This window comes from Triplophysa rosa, linkage group LG18 (genome assembly GCF_024868665.1).
Source record: "Triplophysa rosa linkage group LG18, Trosa_1v2, whole genome shotgun sequence".
Classification (NCBI taxonomy): Eukaryota; Metazoa; Chordata; class Actinopteri; order Cypriniformes; family Nemacheilidae; genus Triplophysa; species Triplophysa rosa.
Window position 1 is genome coordinate 15,152,722 of NC_079907.1, and position 16,385 is coordinate 15,169,106.

Consider the following 16,385-nt stretch of genomic DNA (forward strand, 5'->3'; position numbering starts at 1 on the left):
TTTCTGTAAACACTGGAGCTGATGTCTCTGTGGGCTCCGTTGCTGCTGGAGCGCCATACATAAGCGATGGCAGGTGAAGAAGAAGCGCAACTTTCGCCGGCTCTTGCGCGGAGCGACCACATCTCCTTCCTGGAGGGAAACACGCTGTACGTCTGGGGTGGATGCAGGGTGAGAGTACTAAATCGTATTTTTTTTATTGCGATTGCCATCCATTGAGTCTGTGACATGGAACGACTAATAATCATGTTCAAAATAGTAACTTATAGTTGTGTAGTGTGCGACTGGTTGACTGGCACATTTTTTATTTATTTTCGAGATATCTTTTTTAAAGAACACGATTGACACTGACGCGCTCTTTCTTTGCTTTACACGTTTCAGTGTGTTGATGGAAAAGAAACCTTTTTCCCCAGTGATGAGATCTTGCTTTATGACATGGAGAGTGGAGTCTGGTAAGATATTTTTCGTTCTGTTCATCCTGGTCTTATTTGTTTGACCAAGGGATGGCAATTCCTGAATATCTGTCATCCCTTACTGCAAACAGCAGTTCATGTGTTTCGTGTTTTTTCACCTGATGTGGTTGACATTGCTCTTTAAACACCAGTTGTTCAGTATAATGAGGAAACATGTAGTACTAGCTGTTTCTATCACGCCAAGCATAAGACTACAACAGTTCCCCTGAGTTTTAATTATGTGTGTATGGCAGGTCCCAGAGGCATATGGGCGGAGAGGTTCCTCCTGTCCTATCACAGGCATGCGGTGCATATCTTCAGGGTGTGCTTTACATTTTTGGGGGTTGTGTACGCAATGCCTACACCAACCAGGTGAGCTACCTCAGGAATGATAACATTACGAAGTAACATATCTAGATCAACAAGTACATCAACAGAGGCAGACTTACAGGTTTGTCAGGGCAGAGAGTTGCACATAATATAGGCTACACATCTATTGTTTGTGGCTTAACAAAGAATGTACTGGAATAATATGTTACCCTACAAGATTGACCTTTTGTTGGTCACAACCATAAACAGTACGACATGCTTGGACTCAGAAAGGACTTTGAGAAATGACATATGAACAAACTGTGCAGGAATTTGTTTTGCAAATGTAGCCACAATTAGTATTAGAAGGAAGTTTGGTAGGAAGTTTTCATGCAAAAATGGCAAAAAAAATAAAGCGTCTGGTGAAGGGAAACTCCACCTCCCAGAAAATTTTTAGAGTGTGTTTTTCTTGTTTCCCTGTAACTGATATAGGCTACAGTGAGAACAAAGATGTGTTGTATTACACACTTCAGTTGGTGTGAAAATTTTCTACACTCTTAAAAAAAGGTGCTTCAAAAGATTCTTCGGTTCCATAAAGAACCTTTAACATCTGATATGTGACCCTGGACAACAAAACCAGTCTTATGGGTCAATTTTCCGAATTTGAGATTTTTACATAATCTGAAAGCTGAATAAATAAACTTTCTATAGATATATAAAAGAAAAATCGATAATTTTGACCCACACAATGTATTTTTGTCTTTTACTAAAAATGTTCCCGTGCTACTTAAGACTGGTTTTGTGATCCAGGTTCACATATATATATATAGATTTGATAGAAAAGTAAGAAAAGGATGGTTCTTTAAAGAACCTTTGGCTGAATGGTTCTTTGTGGAACCAAAAATGGTTCTTCTATGGCATCGCTGTGAAGAACCTTTTAAGCACTTTTATTATTAAGAGTGTTATAAGTGATCTATTCTCCGATTATGGCACAGAAATGAAAGAAAACATAAAAACCAGGTTTTAGGGTTGCCTTCTTAATATGTGTGATTAGAAATCACACCGCTTCTGTTTGAGATCTTGTACCTGGTGGTCTGTTATGACAGATGTACTGTGTAGACCTCTCGCATGGAGAATATAGCTGGAGAAAAGTGACGGGCACGTTGGGAGCGACGCCATCTCCTAGAATCAGACATTCCTGCTGGGTCTATAGAAACAGGTATGAAAAACAAGGTCACAGCGGAACAACTTGATATATTGTACAATTCAGAATTTGCATAATAGCCGCAAGACACTATTTGCAAACAATACCAAAGTTACACAACCATGCATGTCAAGATTCATTCTTCATATACGAGAAAATACAAGCAAGGAAAGCTGTTGATTTGTTGGAGCAGTTTTTAGAGCATTTGATGTCATTCACAGGCTCATCTACTTCGGCGGATACGGCTGCAAAACAGTCAGCCAGATCAACAACTCTAAAACATTTTTGTTGGACGAGACCTCTTGGGTAAGCAAACGATTCCTGGAAAAAAATGGCAATGACAGTTTTACTGGATTTCATCAACATGTAAGTGTCTCCTCATAGGCAACAATCGGCTCGGATGTTTTTCAGTTTTGGGGATGGAATAATGAGGTACATATGTTTGAACCTGCGTCAGCCACTTGGACCAAACCACAAACCCAGGTAAAAATGACAGACAAAGTTAAATATTGGCTATCGCAAATGTTCTCTTCTCTGAACCATGAATATAAATAATGACGGAATACATTGTTTGGTTTTCTTGCTGTCTGAATCCACTTGCAGGGCCAGTCTCCAGAGCCCAGATCATCCCATGCCAGCGCTACTTTAGGTCAGAAAGGCTACATCTGCGGCGGTCTGGTAAGAACCTGGCAACACACCTGGTTAACACATTTGAAAAATGATCTCTTTGATTTGAGTATTTTCAGTTGCATTTTAACATTCAATGCTAAAAAATATAGAAATACACTTTACAATAAGGTGCTATTTGTTAACATTAGTAAATGCATCAGCTAGCATTAGCTAACAATGAACAACTTAGTTTTTCAGTATTTATTAATCCCTGTTAATGTTAGTTCATGTCAATACAGTTATTCATGTTAATTCATGGTGCATTAACTAATGTAAAATCAACGTTTGATTTTAATAATGTATTAGTAAATGCTGAAATTAACATGACCTAACATTAATGCTGTATTGTTCATTGTTAGTTCAGTTTAGCTAATGCATTTACCAATGTCTTTCAATTTAGGAAACGCAGACGATAGACATTCACTGTTTAGATCTGACGACATGGATGTGGACAAAAATGTAAGTGCTTAAAGTTTTTTATTATTGATCTACAACAGCCAAACCACTACCCTCTTAAATAAATGTGTTACACAATGTCATATAATGTTTCCTTAATAAAGCAATGGACGGTTTCAAGTTAACTTAAATCTGTCATCATTTACTCGCCCTCAAGTTGATCCAAACCTGTATAATTTCTTTGTTTGGTTGAACACAAAGAAAGATATTTGGAAGAATGTTAGCAACAGATTTCTGGGGCACCATTAACTAATATAGTAGAAATAATTATTGTGTAATTTTTTGTTCTGTCGAACACAAAATCAAATATTTTTAAGAATTTAGGAAAACAAACAGTTCTGGGACACCTCTGACAACCATTTTAATGGTAGTGAATGGTGGCCTAGAAATCTTAGTTGCTGACATTCTTCCAAATATCTTTCTTTGTGTTCAACTGAACAACGAAATTTATACAGGTTTGGAACAACTTGAGGTTGAGTAAATCATGATGGAATGTTCATCTTTGGGTGAACTATGCCTTTAAGAACCTTTGACTGAATGGTCTTTTGGAGAAACAAGTTGTAAAGAACTTTTATTACCACCTTTATTTTCAAGAGTGTATTTTACCTTTATAAATGTGCAATGATATAGTATAAACTGTATGTGAGAAGCCTTTTGGTGCTGTTACGGATGCCTTTTGCACATCAGCATGTTTTAAACAGCTACACGTGTAACTAGACTGCACACTAACAAAATTACATAACAGTAAATTACACATAAGGAAAATTATGTAAGTCATGCAAAAGGTCAGCACACTAGCTTCTTGTCAGGATGATTTCTTCTGTTATTTTTTCCATGAATGTGCAAAACATTTAAAAGCAGTTTTAGGCATTAGGGATAAAACATTTCATAGTATTCAACTTTATACACTTTTGGTCTTAAAGATCTTAAAGATCTTTTCAGAAGATTTATTCAACTTAATGTCTTAATGTCAGACATAAATACACAACATTCTCTTTTTAAACCCAGAGACCATCATGCTACACATCTCCCACAGGGCCGCACTCTTCACACGCTCACAGCCATCTCAGACCACAAACTCTTCCTGTTTGGTGGCCTCAGCACTAACGGCAAGGTTCTCAGTAAGTTCAACATTCAGTAAGTTTTGAAAACATTCGTGTCCGTAAATAACCGTGACAATTTTTCTAAACATCCCATATTTCTTTTGTCTAGGTGATGGGTGGGAATTCGACACTGTAACAAAAGAATGGAGGGAGAGAGACCATGTGCACAAAGACAAGCCCAGGTAGAAATATGAAGATAAATCAGTTGCAAAACTTGAGAGCATGTAGATTAGATAGTTGAAAACTGTATTATTTAAACATTATTTAAACTATTATTTTCTAGATCCTTTCATTGTGATTTTTCCTGCCATTAGGGGGCGGTGTGGCTCAGCAGCATGACGTCATCAAATGCCGCTCTTTCTCTCGCCTCTGAGCTTTCAAGTGCACAAGTTAGTTTTGCAACGGGTTTCTCGCGAAAAAAAAAAAAAAATCAAGGCGGGAAGATTTGAAACTGTAGTGACAGATTTGAGAGGTTGTAGATGCCTATTTGTGGTAGAAATTCAAATATGAATCTAGGAAAACGTGTAAATATGTGCTATGCATTTGTATCTGCCAATGTTGGTAAATGCCAGTTTACACATTTGTGAGTATTTTTCTGCAACTTCAAATTCAGTAGACAGATGTGTGAGTTTTGTCCACGAGTGCAAATCTCGACATTCAACTCAAGTTTTTTATTTTACAAGTTTTCACATTGGGGGCTATGAGTGTACATTTTAGTGTACAGGTACAAATACTTACTTTACAAGTTCCCAAATTAAAATCTACATGCTCTCAAGTTTTGCTACCGAGTTATCTTCATAGTAGAATAGTAATAATGCAGCGTTGTGTGTATAAAAGTTTGGCCAGGAGGGTTATATTGAGTGTTACTGTTAACCATCTCTGACCTCAGGTTATGGCATTCTGCTGATAATGGGAGGGACGGTGATGTGGTGGTTTTTGGAGGAAGCCAGACTTTCATCTTTCTAATGGATTCGGTATGTACACTTTAGACTTATTATTGAGGAAATGTAGCTGCTTTCATAAACACGGTGACGTATATTTTGAAGGTATATATATAGGTTGAAGCTCAGGTATGAAGTTAAATTAGTGCCTAAAAGATTTGCATGCGCAGGATAACATTTGTAAAAGCGTACGTGACATTGCAAGCGTAAAATAAATTTGCATTCACAAAAAAGTTTTGTAAAGGTGTAAATCAAGCTGCAAGCGAAAGAAAACAAGTTTTGCAGCATTGTATCATTTTTCGTAAGCGTAATTCATGTGTTGTGAAACGGCAACTTCATATTACGTCAAATAATTATGATCTGTATTCTTCTGACCTCCGTTTTTTCCACGCTTACACTTTTGGCACGTTTTTTGCGCTGAAATACGGCCAAAAGCATTGCGAGTCTGTAAACAGAGGTGTGTGTGCAAAAACAATGGTGTTATGAAAAGCAAAACGGATTCATTGCGCAAAACCTGTCTTTGTGTATGTAAAATAAATCTGTTGCAAACGTCTTGCCTACGTAGGCGAAAACTGTTTTTTGCAATAAACCGATGTGTACGGTTCCGTCTCGTGCTTACACTTTTGGCACGATTCTCGCACTAATACGCCCTTTTCACATGACGTCACGCATCTTCCGTTCTGCCGCAAAGCAGTGCATCGTTACTTCCGCTAGCACTCCAGTTCATAAGGTGGCGGTAATGCACATATAAGCTGGTTTGCCAACCGCCAGTAAAACTCAAGAAGAAGTTACTTCCGCTAGCGCCTCAGAATGGAGTTTACCAAGTCCCTTGTACATCTGCCACAAATATGGCTAGATGATGTAAAACGTTGTGACAAGCAGAGTGGGACGAGAGAGATGCTCGTCATCACTCGCGTCACCGGCCTCGCGCAGTTCCCTCAAGGCCCTCGTCCCGCTCTGCTTGTCACAAACGTCTTGCAGACAAATTTTAGCTAACAACAAGATCAAAGCTAGAGAAAAGATACAAATTCTTTGTTGAACAGTACCTGTTTGATTATGAAGGTAAGTGTTTTCTTTTCTTTTTGTGTTAGCGAAGGTGCTAGGATAAGTAGGAATACGTGTTCTGTCAGTTTTTTTCTCACTATTGTTAAATTCCAGCGCGACATCAAAACGGAAGTTCTTCTTCTTCTTCTTCTTGTTTGTTGCAAGACGGATGTTATGATACACTGCTTTGCGAAAAGGCGGAAGTTAAGTGACGTCATTGTGAAAAGGGCTTAATTGAGTTTGCAAGCGTGAAGGGGGAGGCGGGGGCTACCTTCTTGTGACCAATCATATGAGGTTCCTGATGACTCATCGTTTTCTCTTATCTGATTGGTTCAATAAAGCGCCAGTTAAGCAGACATCAGACACTTTAATGCATGCACCCAGGCGATCATAGATATCTAATACTTAATATATACGATTCTTTAATCATTTAGCTGATTGACATGTGTTGATACTGAATTCTTAGCTGGTGTCTTGGAAAGAAAATTTTGTTTAAAATGTATTGAATTATCAGTGCTATAAATTCTATACATCATGTAAATCTGCTTAAACCATTAACTATAATTATACAATCTACAATTAAAACAGTTAATACCAAGTTTCTAGGTCTCGCGTTTATGCCGTGCTTCTTCCCAACAATACCAGAAGCCATAATTTACTGCAAATGGCTGAGATTTTGGTGACTCAAGTTCTCAACGAGTTTTTATATTTTTACACTATTTATGCAGGAAATTTTTAAAATGTGCATAGCTAATATGCATAGTATGCTAAATCCTGGGAAAACCTAAACTCCAATAAGTCTTAAGCAATTGGTTGTGGACTAAGTAGGTGGGACAGTCGCAAATGAAGCCTAATACAGCATCCATCATCAAATCCTTAAGAGACCATTAAAATTACAGTGTAAATTCTCATACATTTGGAATTAAAAGTTTTAATTATAGATTGTAGCATCAGTTCAATGGTTTAAGCACATTTTCATGATGTACAGAATTTCTATCCTTATCAAATGAACCATGTTTTTGTAGTAGCAACCATGGTGTTAGGATTACCATTGGCAAACCCAGTTTTACTGTGGTTAAACAATTATTTTTTAATTTTCGTAAGGGTATATAGTAGTAATTCAACACATGTCAGTCAGGTTAATGTTTAAAGAATCGTGTACAAATGAGATATCTATGATCGNTATATGTGCATTACCGCCACCTTATGAACTGGAGTGCTAGCGGAAGTAACGATGCACTGCTTTGCGGCAGAACGGAAGATGCGTGACGTCATGTGAAAAGGGCGTATTAGTGCGAGAATCGTGCCAAAAGTGTAAGCACGAGACGGAACCGTACACATCGGTTTATTGCAAAAAACAGTTTTCGCCTACGTAGGCAAGACGTTTGCAACAGATTTATTTTACATACACAAAGACAGGTTTTGCGCAATGAATCCGTTTTGCTTTTCATAACACCATTGTTTTTGCACACACACCTCTGTTTACAGACTCGCAATGCTTTTGGCCGTATTTCAGCGCAAAAAACGTGCCAAAAGTGTAAGCGTGGAAAAAACGGAGGTCAGAAGAATACAGATCATAATTATTTGACGTAATATGAAGTTGCCGTTTCACAACACATGAATTACGCTTACGAAAAATGATACAATGCTGCAAAACTTGTTTTCTTTCGCTTGCAGCTTGATTTACACCTTTACAAAACTTTTTTGCGAATGCAAATTTATTTTACGCTTGCAATGTCATGTACGTTTTTACAAATGTTATGCTGCGCATGCAAATCTTTTAGGCACTAATTTAACTTCATACTCAGGCTTAATCCTTTGAGCAGGTTTAAAAACAGCAATCGTACGGTCTGGAGTCTGTTATGTAAAACCAGTGCATGCAGCTCAAGGCAGAACTAAGAGTACTGAACATACCAAACGTGACCTGAGATAGGCTACCTCCAAATGAATGGATGAAGTTTACCTGTGAGCACTGCCATTGACTCAATAATTATGTGACACATTAGCTCAGGGCTAATGTGTCACATAAATGGGGAAATGCAGACTTTGGTTAGCTGGAATTCATCCAAGAGAACGAACAAGTTTAACCATTGTTTAATGGTGGTGGATATTTTTTAATGCTGCTGTTATTAAGCAGTAGGCTATATTAAACACATATTCTAGGTTAAAGATACTGTGTAAGTGAACCTCTATCTGAGGCATGCTGTCAATTACGACAGAAGCTAATTTAGACTTGCACCTCAGTTTGTAAAAATACTTCTACACTGTTGTATTCTTCTTGTCTCATAAACAGTCAACACACACACAGCATTCTACAGATTGTGTTGATGAAGATTTAAAGAAAAATTCTCTCATAATTTACTGACTCATGCTATCCCAGATGTGTATCCCTGATAGCACACCCCATCTGGCTTACATCTATTTGACGTCTGCATTTACATCTGCAATACATAGTTTGCTCAAATGCAATACGTCTCGGAGACGTCAGAACGTCTGTAATACATCTGCTAAAGATCTGGAAAACATCTGCTGTGTAAAAACATCTTAGAAAGAGCAGTTGGCGTTCAGCTCTGCTAAATATGGTCAGATTATTAATGGGCTATATGCATGCGTGACTTCCATGTTTCACGGTCAGAACCCTCGGCAGTTTCCGGTTGGGGAGACTTAAAGCAGAGAGAAATGGAAAAATGAGAAAATAGTTCAATTTAGCAGATGCTGTACATTGCGGCACACAGCAGTGGTAGAAGTTGCGTTCTACCGTATTTGAATGTTACAACGAAATGTTAACTTATGAAAGTATCATTTCAAATACGGTAGAACAGCACTTCTATATACCACTGCTGTGAGCCACAATGTACAGCATCTGCTAAATTGAACTATTTTCTCATTTTTCCATTTCTCTTTAAGTCTCCCCAACCGGAAAGTGCCTAGGGTTCTGATCGTGAAATGTGGAAGTCACGCATGCATATAGCCCATTGTTTTCTCACACACCTATCATTTTGCTTTTCAAGACATTTATTAAATCAGTGAAATCAGTTAAAAGTTTATTATTTTTATAATAGATGTATGTACTTGGGGATTTACATCTGGGATGCTGTGAAGGTCAATTATGATCAATTATTCATTTTCGCTGGAACTATTTTTAGAGTAAAGTGTATTGTTTTTATTTAGTTTATTATGAGTTTACAACTAGACATTTATATTGTTGATTGTGCAAACACTATGGCTGTATCACAACTGACCACTCAAGATCTTGATTGGTTCAACCAATGGCTTGATTTTGGGGTAGAGAACTAATGAAATAAGTTTTCAGGAAAACAATACAGTTTGTTTGATGACACTAGTGGCACAGTAATTATACGCCTCACCTTGCTTTACATTTCAAAATGAGTGAGTAAATTATGAGAGAAAATGTTCATTTATGGGTGAACTTTTCCTTTAAATTTCAAATCAAAACCATCTGTAGAATGCTCTACCGCAATAATTGAAAAATAAGCATCATGTATTTGTCTGTATAGGTGGTGGCGCTCAGGTCTCCCACTCAAAGCCATTGTGGAGACGTGCTGCTGTTTCAGACTCAACCGTACTCGCTGTCAAGGTAAAAACCACGTGAATTACACACTGCACCAAACATCTAATGAAAGTATTCTTTGTTTGAGAAACACTTCATTTGTGTCAACAGTCTAACAATTTATCGGCAATTAACAACCTTGAATTAAAATGATATGCCTTACCTCTTTTAATAAATATAGATATTTTGCGGTCTAATTATGTGATAAGGAATGTTTTTCACGAAATATTTGGAATTTCCTGTTTAGATTATGCGAAGACTGCATAGGAAAACACACATTTTCTGTCCAAGAGCAAGTTTCGTGGTTACCAGCCAAACTTCAGAAGACAATTGGCAAGAGGATATCCTACTTCATGGACAATGCTCAAAATGTATATGTAGCCACCTAAGTTTACATGGACAGCTCTCATTTCCTGATTAAAAGTATAAATATTTCTGTCCAAATCAAGTCATGTTTATTTGTATAGAGCAGTTTACAATATATATATTGTTTTAAAGCAGCTTTGCTGCAGTCTCAGTGTTTAAATAGCACTCCAATCATTCCACGTATTGGATAGACTTGAATGTACATATTTAACTGTAGATTATTGTATACAAGAATTATTCACGTTAAATGAAATCCTTCAGATGTGCTGGAGAATGTGTGTATTATCTGTTTAGGAACTAAAGGATGAATCGTTTGAAACTTACCATAAGTGGCTTTTCTTTAAATGCACTTTATGTAACACTGACAACCTACTACACGAGCCAACAGCATTAAAAACGCATTTAATAAAATACACTTTTATTAAATAAAAAATACACTTCCCCTTTCATTTTTTTATTTATCACTTTATTATTCAATATAATGGATTGGAATGATTTGTTACAAAATATCACTGGAATGATAAAAACTGGTGATTATACTATACATAGTTTTATTTTTTATAATAATTCTATAAAACCTCATTGTTTTGTGGTTCATCTCATTCTTGAAGGACGACAGTGACTCTACCGACTTGCCAAAAACAATATTTTGCACATATAAAATCTTAATATTCTTTTTGGTAGTTCCCTCCAAGTGCATATAGAAATATTCCAGAGGCAGAAGGGGTTGTTTAGCAGTTCTCGCAATAAAACCACTGTTTAAGACATACAACATGATGAATGTTGTCCATTCACACTGCCACTTTTGGAATATAAAAAATTTCCCAGCAGATTCTACAGCCCTAACATACTGACTGGCATCACCCACTTATCTTTACATAGATTCACTGCAGTTTTCAAATCAAAGAAAGAGAACGACCTGCAGAATTTAAACATGGCAGCAAAGCAATGCACAACTATGCAGCATTGCAGGGAGAGCTTAAAAATAAAAACAAAAAGCCAAGATCTGATTTCTTCTAAGCTTATTAGCCTTGTCAGTCAAACTAAAGCCTAGATGTTTGGTTGAGTTCTCTTCTGTTTTGGATGAAATTATCAAACGCTGGGGCAAATAAAAAAAAGTAAAATAAATTTTAACTGAGACGTAATAAGAATTGTCCCTTTATTTCTCTGTTTTTGGACCTGGCTCTTTTCCTCAGATTGCCTCGATGTAATTGGCTGGAAGCATCCCCTGCTGCCCTGTACGCTCCACGCGTCCAAACATCCAGCCCTCATCAATCTGCTGTACATCTAATATCAAGTCGCCATCTGCGAATGAGACCTCATCCTCATCGGCAGCAGTGTAATCGTACACTGCTCTATAGCGCTTCTGCAGAAACAGATTCAATGAGATTAAATGGTGGGAGGGCCTTGTGGAAAACAAAAGACATTTTTTAAGAGACCATATTCCCAAAAATAAAAACACTGTTTGTCTGATCTGTATGTCTTTCTTCCGTTGAACACAAGAGAAGTTTGATGCTGATCTTTTCTATACAATGCAAATGATTGAAGCACTCTTTTGTGTTGCATGAAATAAAGTAATCTGGGTTTGAAACAACACGAAGGTAAGTATATTTAAGTAATGGTGAGAATGAAATAAGAGAAACATCTTACCCCACCACTAGAGGGCGGCGGAACAGCTGCAGAACGCACAGGCTGTGGAACACAAGAGAAGTTTTATGCTGATCTTTTCTATACAATGCAAATGATTGAAGCAGACTTTTGTGTTTGGTTTTTGTGTTCCACAAAATAAAGTCATTTGGGTTTGGCACAATGCGAAGGTAAGTATATCTATGTAATGGTGAGAATGAAAATGAGACTAGAGAAACATCTTACCCCAGCACTAGAGGGCGGTGGAGCAGCTGCAAAACGCACAGGCTGTGGATCATAGTTGTAACTTGGAGACTGAGGTGGCTGCTGATAGCCTAAACACAAACCCAAAAACACATCAGAGTTAGCAAAATTCTAAAAAAGAAGAATAGTCAGTTATGAGGATCCGTGCTTACTTAGGTTGGGGTAGGTATCAGTGGGTGTGCCCTCTCCTCCCATCCGACCTTTCTCAAAGTCCTCATGATATTTTATCTGTAAATAAACACAACAATGTAACACTTCACAGAAACAATAACAGAAAGCCCATGAAATGGTTTGAAGAGCCCTGTGTCCTTCGCTGATATCTATTTCCTATTAAAACAGGAAGTCGGGTGTCAATGGCCTTTTGTTTACATCACTACCGAGAAACCACAATGTGCAGTTTGTAACAGAGACAAAAGTAATAATGATAAATGATTTCTACCGTATCCTGTACAAACAAACTTATGATGAGATTTTAAAAATTTAAGTTTACTATCACATGACATATAATGAAAATGTGCTATTGTTAGTTGAAGGCAGATGCAGATACATCACCATTCAAAAATAATAATACTTTAATTTTTACTTCATTGAGTTTTAAAGGGATAGTTCACCTAAAAATGAAAATCATCATTTACTCACCCTCAAGTTGTTCCAAACTTGTATAAATTTTGTTGTTTTGCTGAACACAAACAAAGATATTTGGTAAAATGTTGGAACCCAAACAGTTCTGGGGCACTACTGATTACCATAGTAGAAAACGGTTTGGTTTCCACATTCTTCATAATATCTTCTTTTGTGTTCAACAGAAAAAGACATGTCATGATGAGAAATGTCAAATGACAGAATTTTTCTATTCTTTAAATATGTGTGACTCAGTTGTGTCATTTCAGCCACAAGGGGTCAGTGTGTTCAACCCAGTCGCATTTGGTCTGTATACTGTAAGTGGTCTTGCATGACTCTATTCTTAAAAAAGAACCGTTCATAGACAGAGAGGAAATGACTCTTCAGCACCAGTCATGTGATCAGAGAGTTGCTTGGCAACATTCCATGACACATAATGATGAGGAGGAAAACTCAGAGGGAGGAAAAAAGGAGGCGGAGGGGAAGAGGAGAGCAGAAAAATAAAGCGTGCAGATTCATCAAATAATTTGGCCACCTGCTAGTTTTTAACGATATAGTTCAGCCAAAAATGTAAATTCTGTCATCATTTGCTCACCCTCAGTTTGTTCCAAACCTGTATTTGGAAGAATGTCAGTAACCAAACAGATCTCATCCCCCATTTACTGCCATAGCAGAGAAAATACATCCTATGGAAGTCAGTGGGGGATGAGATCTCTTTGGTTACTGACATTCTTCCAAATATCTTCCTTTGTAGCTCAATATAGCATCTTCAACTGCAGTCTGTCCATCACACAACGCTATTGTATTACTTCAGAAATCTTAAAATACAGTGCATGTAGTGTATTAACCAGTTTAATGATGCTTTTGTGTGTCATTCTGCTAAATCTGTCCTTCGATGTTTCATAGCTGGAATATGTCAGGCCTTGAAAGAACATGAGGGTGGGTAAATAACAAAAGGTTTATTTTTAAGGGGAACTATGACTTTAGACATTTACACAATGAGTAAGAGGGGAAATCCATGATAGTGGGAGTGGAAAGGAGAGCAGTCTTACGTTGCTGATCTGGTCTTGCGTTTTCCTGACCCTCTGCAGTTCTGGTGTATCAGACACCACGCTGAACCCTTTCCCCTTGTTCTTCTCAAAGTCCTCTTTGTACAGCACCTGGAACACAGCGAATCATATTAACATCAGTCTGACAATCAGATTCATAGTCAAAGACCCCAGGAAGAAAAATCAAGCTTTAAAAAAACAACTAACAAGCTTAAACACGTACAGCCTGTACGAGTGGTGAAAATATGCCGTTTGCTGTAGGCATATACTGTAACCACTCATAAAAAAATGAACTGAAGAACAGTCTAGATCATCTCAATATAGCGCAAGCTGGTTTTTACCGAAAAAAGAATAAATAGAAATAGTGTGACAGAGCCACATCCCACCATTCAAACCCTTGACTGGTAGACTGTCATACACGGGCACTGCTGTGAGAGACAATAAAATCAGCTCCGGCTGTCATTTATATTGCACCGCTGTATTTTACTGCAATACAAACAGCAGATAAACACTACAGCACAGTCAGTGGGAGTGAGTATTCTCTAGCCTACAGCCATAAGCACCATATTGTGGATTTTAAAGAGATTTATGACTGTATGACTTTATTTCTTATGCAGAACACAAAAGAAGATATTTTGAAGAATGTCAGTAACCGAACAACGGCGGGACCCATTCACTTCAATTGTATGGACACAATGGGTACAACGCCGTTGTTCGGTTACCAACATTGTTCAAAATATCTTCTTTCATATTCCACAGACGAGTCATATACAGGTTTTGATCGACATGAGGGTGAATAAATGATGACAGGATTTGTATTTTTGGGTGAACTAGATTTTTAATGTATCTATGGACATTTACCATCAGCCTGCCTGGGACTACAGATGAAAATGAGCCTGTATGGCTAAATCTGGCATATTTACATGTACTTAAGTGTTCATGTTAATTAATGTGCATTGTCCCCTTTTTAAAATAAATACAAAATTTCAAATTCAAAAGCCCAAGGTTAATAATGGCAAACACAAAGCTGCCAACCGGAGTGTGACTTGACCACTGTAAACAGAGCTCATCTTTATAACACTCCCTTCCGAGTCTGACCCCTACACACACAGGGTGGGGTGGGCTGGTAACGCTTGCTTGCACACGCATGTTCACAAAATGCCCCTGACATTCCCCAGATTGACATCACCATCCCCCTTTTCCTGAACCGTCCCGGAAATTCCCCATAAAGTGGCCGGTCTGAGCTGACCCAGGGGTGCGAGACCGCTCCGTTCTCTCACAGCCTGTAAACAAAGACCCTAAATAGAGAGGGAGATTGAAAGACCCCTTCTGCGCACAACTATGCCAAAAATGATGAGTAACACTCTTGCTATGAGGGTTGTGCAGTGTTGCGGCAGTATCTTTGGTGTTTTTAGGCTTTTGTGCAGTCACAAATCGGCTGTGTGAAGAATACAGTGTGCTGCGGACTGAAATGAGGTACATGAGAAAATGACACGTAACTATTTTAAACACTGCTCCAGGACACGAATTTACATGCAGTTGAATAATCTTTGTAATTATTTCTCTGGAACAGAAGGCAGGTGTGGCGTTTTCCCCACATATAAACCTTGTAAAATAACATCTCTGCTCTTCAAACATCAAATTATGTCATCATTTATTCACTCTCTTGTTATTTCCTGTTTGACTTTCTTCTGCAGAACACGGAAGAAAATATTTTGAAGAACGTTGGTAACCAAACAACGGTGGTACCATTCACTTCTATTGTATGGACACAAAACCAATGCAAGTCAATGGATCGTTCGCCATGGTTCGGTTACCAACATTCTCCAAAATATCTTCCTCTGTGTTCTGAAAAAAAAGTAATATAGGTTTGGAATCACACAAGGGTTTTTGGTGCTATCAAAGAAATTGTTGTGAGGTGTGGCGAGTCGCCCATTGCACAATCAGCGTCGCCATGGAAACGCCAACAATCACATCCGAAACAAGGGTGAGCTACAACTCCACATGATTCCCACGCTAACGTTGTGTGTTTTCTCCCCTCGTAGAGACCGACGGCTGATGACCGGACTTCATCCACGAGCACATAGGAAACTCACGAACACAAAGGGATTGGACACGGAAGCACTTCATTCTTGTACTCACATTCACGTTTGTTGCACTGTGTGTAAATAAATCACCCTCTGGGGCTTACTGAGAAACTGGTCTTTGTCCGTATCGTTGCTTCACTCGCCACAGAGGTTAGAGTGGGACTTTAAGACGGATGGAATGCGTGCACAATTTATGCACTTCATCTTTAACAAAGATATGTCATGAGTACCAATTCTTAAAATGTATTTTTTTGTGTAATACACACATCAGTACAACAATTTGTTCAGAAAGGCCAGATTGCACCAGTAGGACAACAAAATGCACCAATAGGAGAGCAGGAGGCAGAAGGAGGAAGTAATGAGATGTTATCGAGAGGGGGAGGTGTGAAGAAAGATTCAGGAAGAGAAGGCCAACATGTAAAATGTGGTGTAGAAAGTGAGAGAGAGAGAACAGAAGGTGCTGATGAGAGCTACATGGGGAGTGTAAACCTTACATGACTGCGAATGACCGTGATGCTGACCTTCTGTCTGTGTTAATAAAAATATTACGACAACAGACTGGACAGGGATGATTTCAATGAATATACAGGGCGTAATGGCACAGATATTTACTAAAAATGTAAAAC

At 38.1% G+C, this 16,385-nt stretch overlaps 2 protein-coding genes across 3 annotated transcripts in view; one reads left to right on the plus strand and one right to left on the minus strand.

The window, feature by feature from the left end:
• LOC130569161 (kelch domain-containing protein 1) lies at positions 1 to 10,904 on the plus strand. 2 transcript variants are annotated; one of them, XM_057358599.1, is made up of 13 exons: positions 1 to 168; positions 379 to 449; positions 704 to 821; positions 1,865 to 1,977; positions 2,184 to 2,268; positions 2,347 to 2,445; positions 2,566 to 2,640; positions 3,032 to 3,090; positions 4,096 to 4,208; positions 4,300 to 4,372; positions 5,080 to 5,164; positions 9,694 to 9,773; positions 9,994 to 10,904. In XM_057358599.1, exons 1-13 carry the CDS (start codon positions 67 to 69, stop codon positions 10,133 to 10,135), a joined length of 1,215 nt encoding a protein of 404 aa, XP_057214582.1. In that variant the 5' UTR covers positions 1 to 66; the 3' UTR covers positions 10,136 to 10,904. The 2 variants fall into 2 exon arrangements, with proteins under 2 accessions (XP_057214582.1, XP_057214583.1); XM_057358600.1 differs by lacking the exon at positions 1 to 168 and having other exon boundaries at positions 1,878 to 1,977.
• The window catches only part of LOC130569162 (LIM and SH3 domain protein 1-like), an 18,138-nt gene continuing 12,330 nt past the window's right edge, over positions 10,578 to 16,385 (minus strand). The window contains exons 4-8 of the mRNA XM_057358601.1: positions 13,676 to 13,783; positions 12,155 to 12,230; positions 11,985 to 12,073; positions 11,763 to 11,804; positions 10,578 to 11,478 (exon numbers count right to left, since the gene is read on the minus strand). Of these exons, the coding sequence (XP_057214584.1) occupies positions 11,305 to 11,478; positions 11,763 to 11,804; positions 11,985 to 12,073; positions 12,155 to 12,230; positions 13,676 to 13,783 (489 nt within the window). The 3' untranslated portion in view covers positions 10,578 to 11,304. The remainder of the gene's footprint in view (positions 11,479 to 11,762; positions 11,805 to 11,984; positions 12,074 to 12,154; positions 12,231 to 13,675; positions 13,784 to 16,385) is intronic.

Coding starts and splice junctions, on each gene's coding strand:
- LOC130569161 (XM_057358599.1), top strand. CDS start 67: ATGGCAGGTGAAGAAGAAGCGCAACTTTCGCCGGCTCTTGCGCGGAGC. Junction 2,641..3,031: donor GCTACATCTGCGGCGGTCTG/GTAAGAACCTGG, acceptor CTTTCAATTTAG/GAAACGCAGACGATAGACAT. Junction 3,091..4,095: donor ACATGGATGTGGACAAAAAT/GTAAGTGCTTAA, acceptor TTTTAAACCCAG/AGACCATCATGCTACACATC.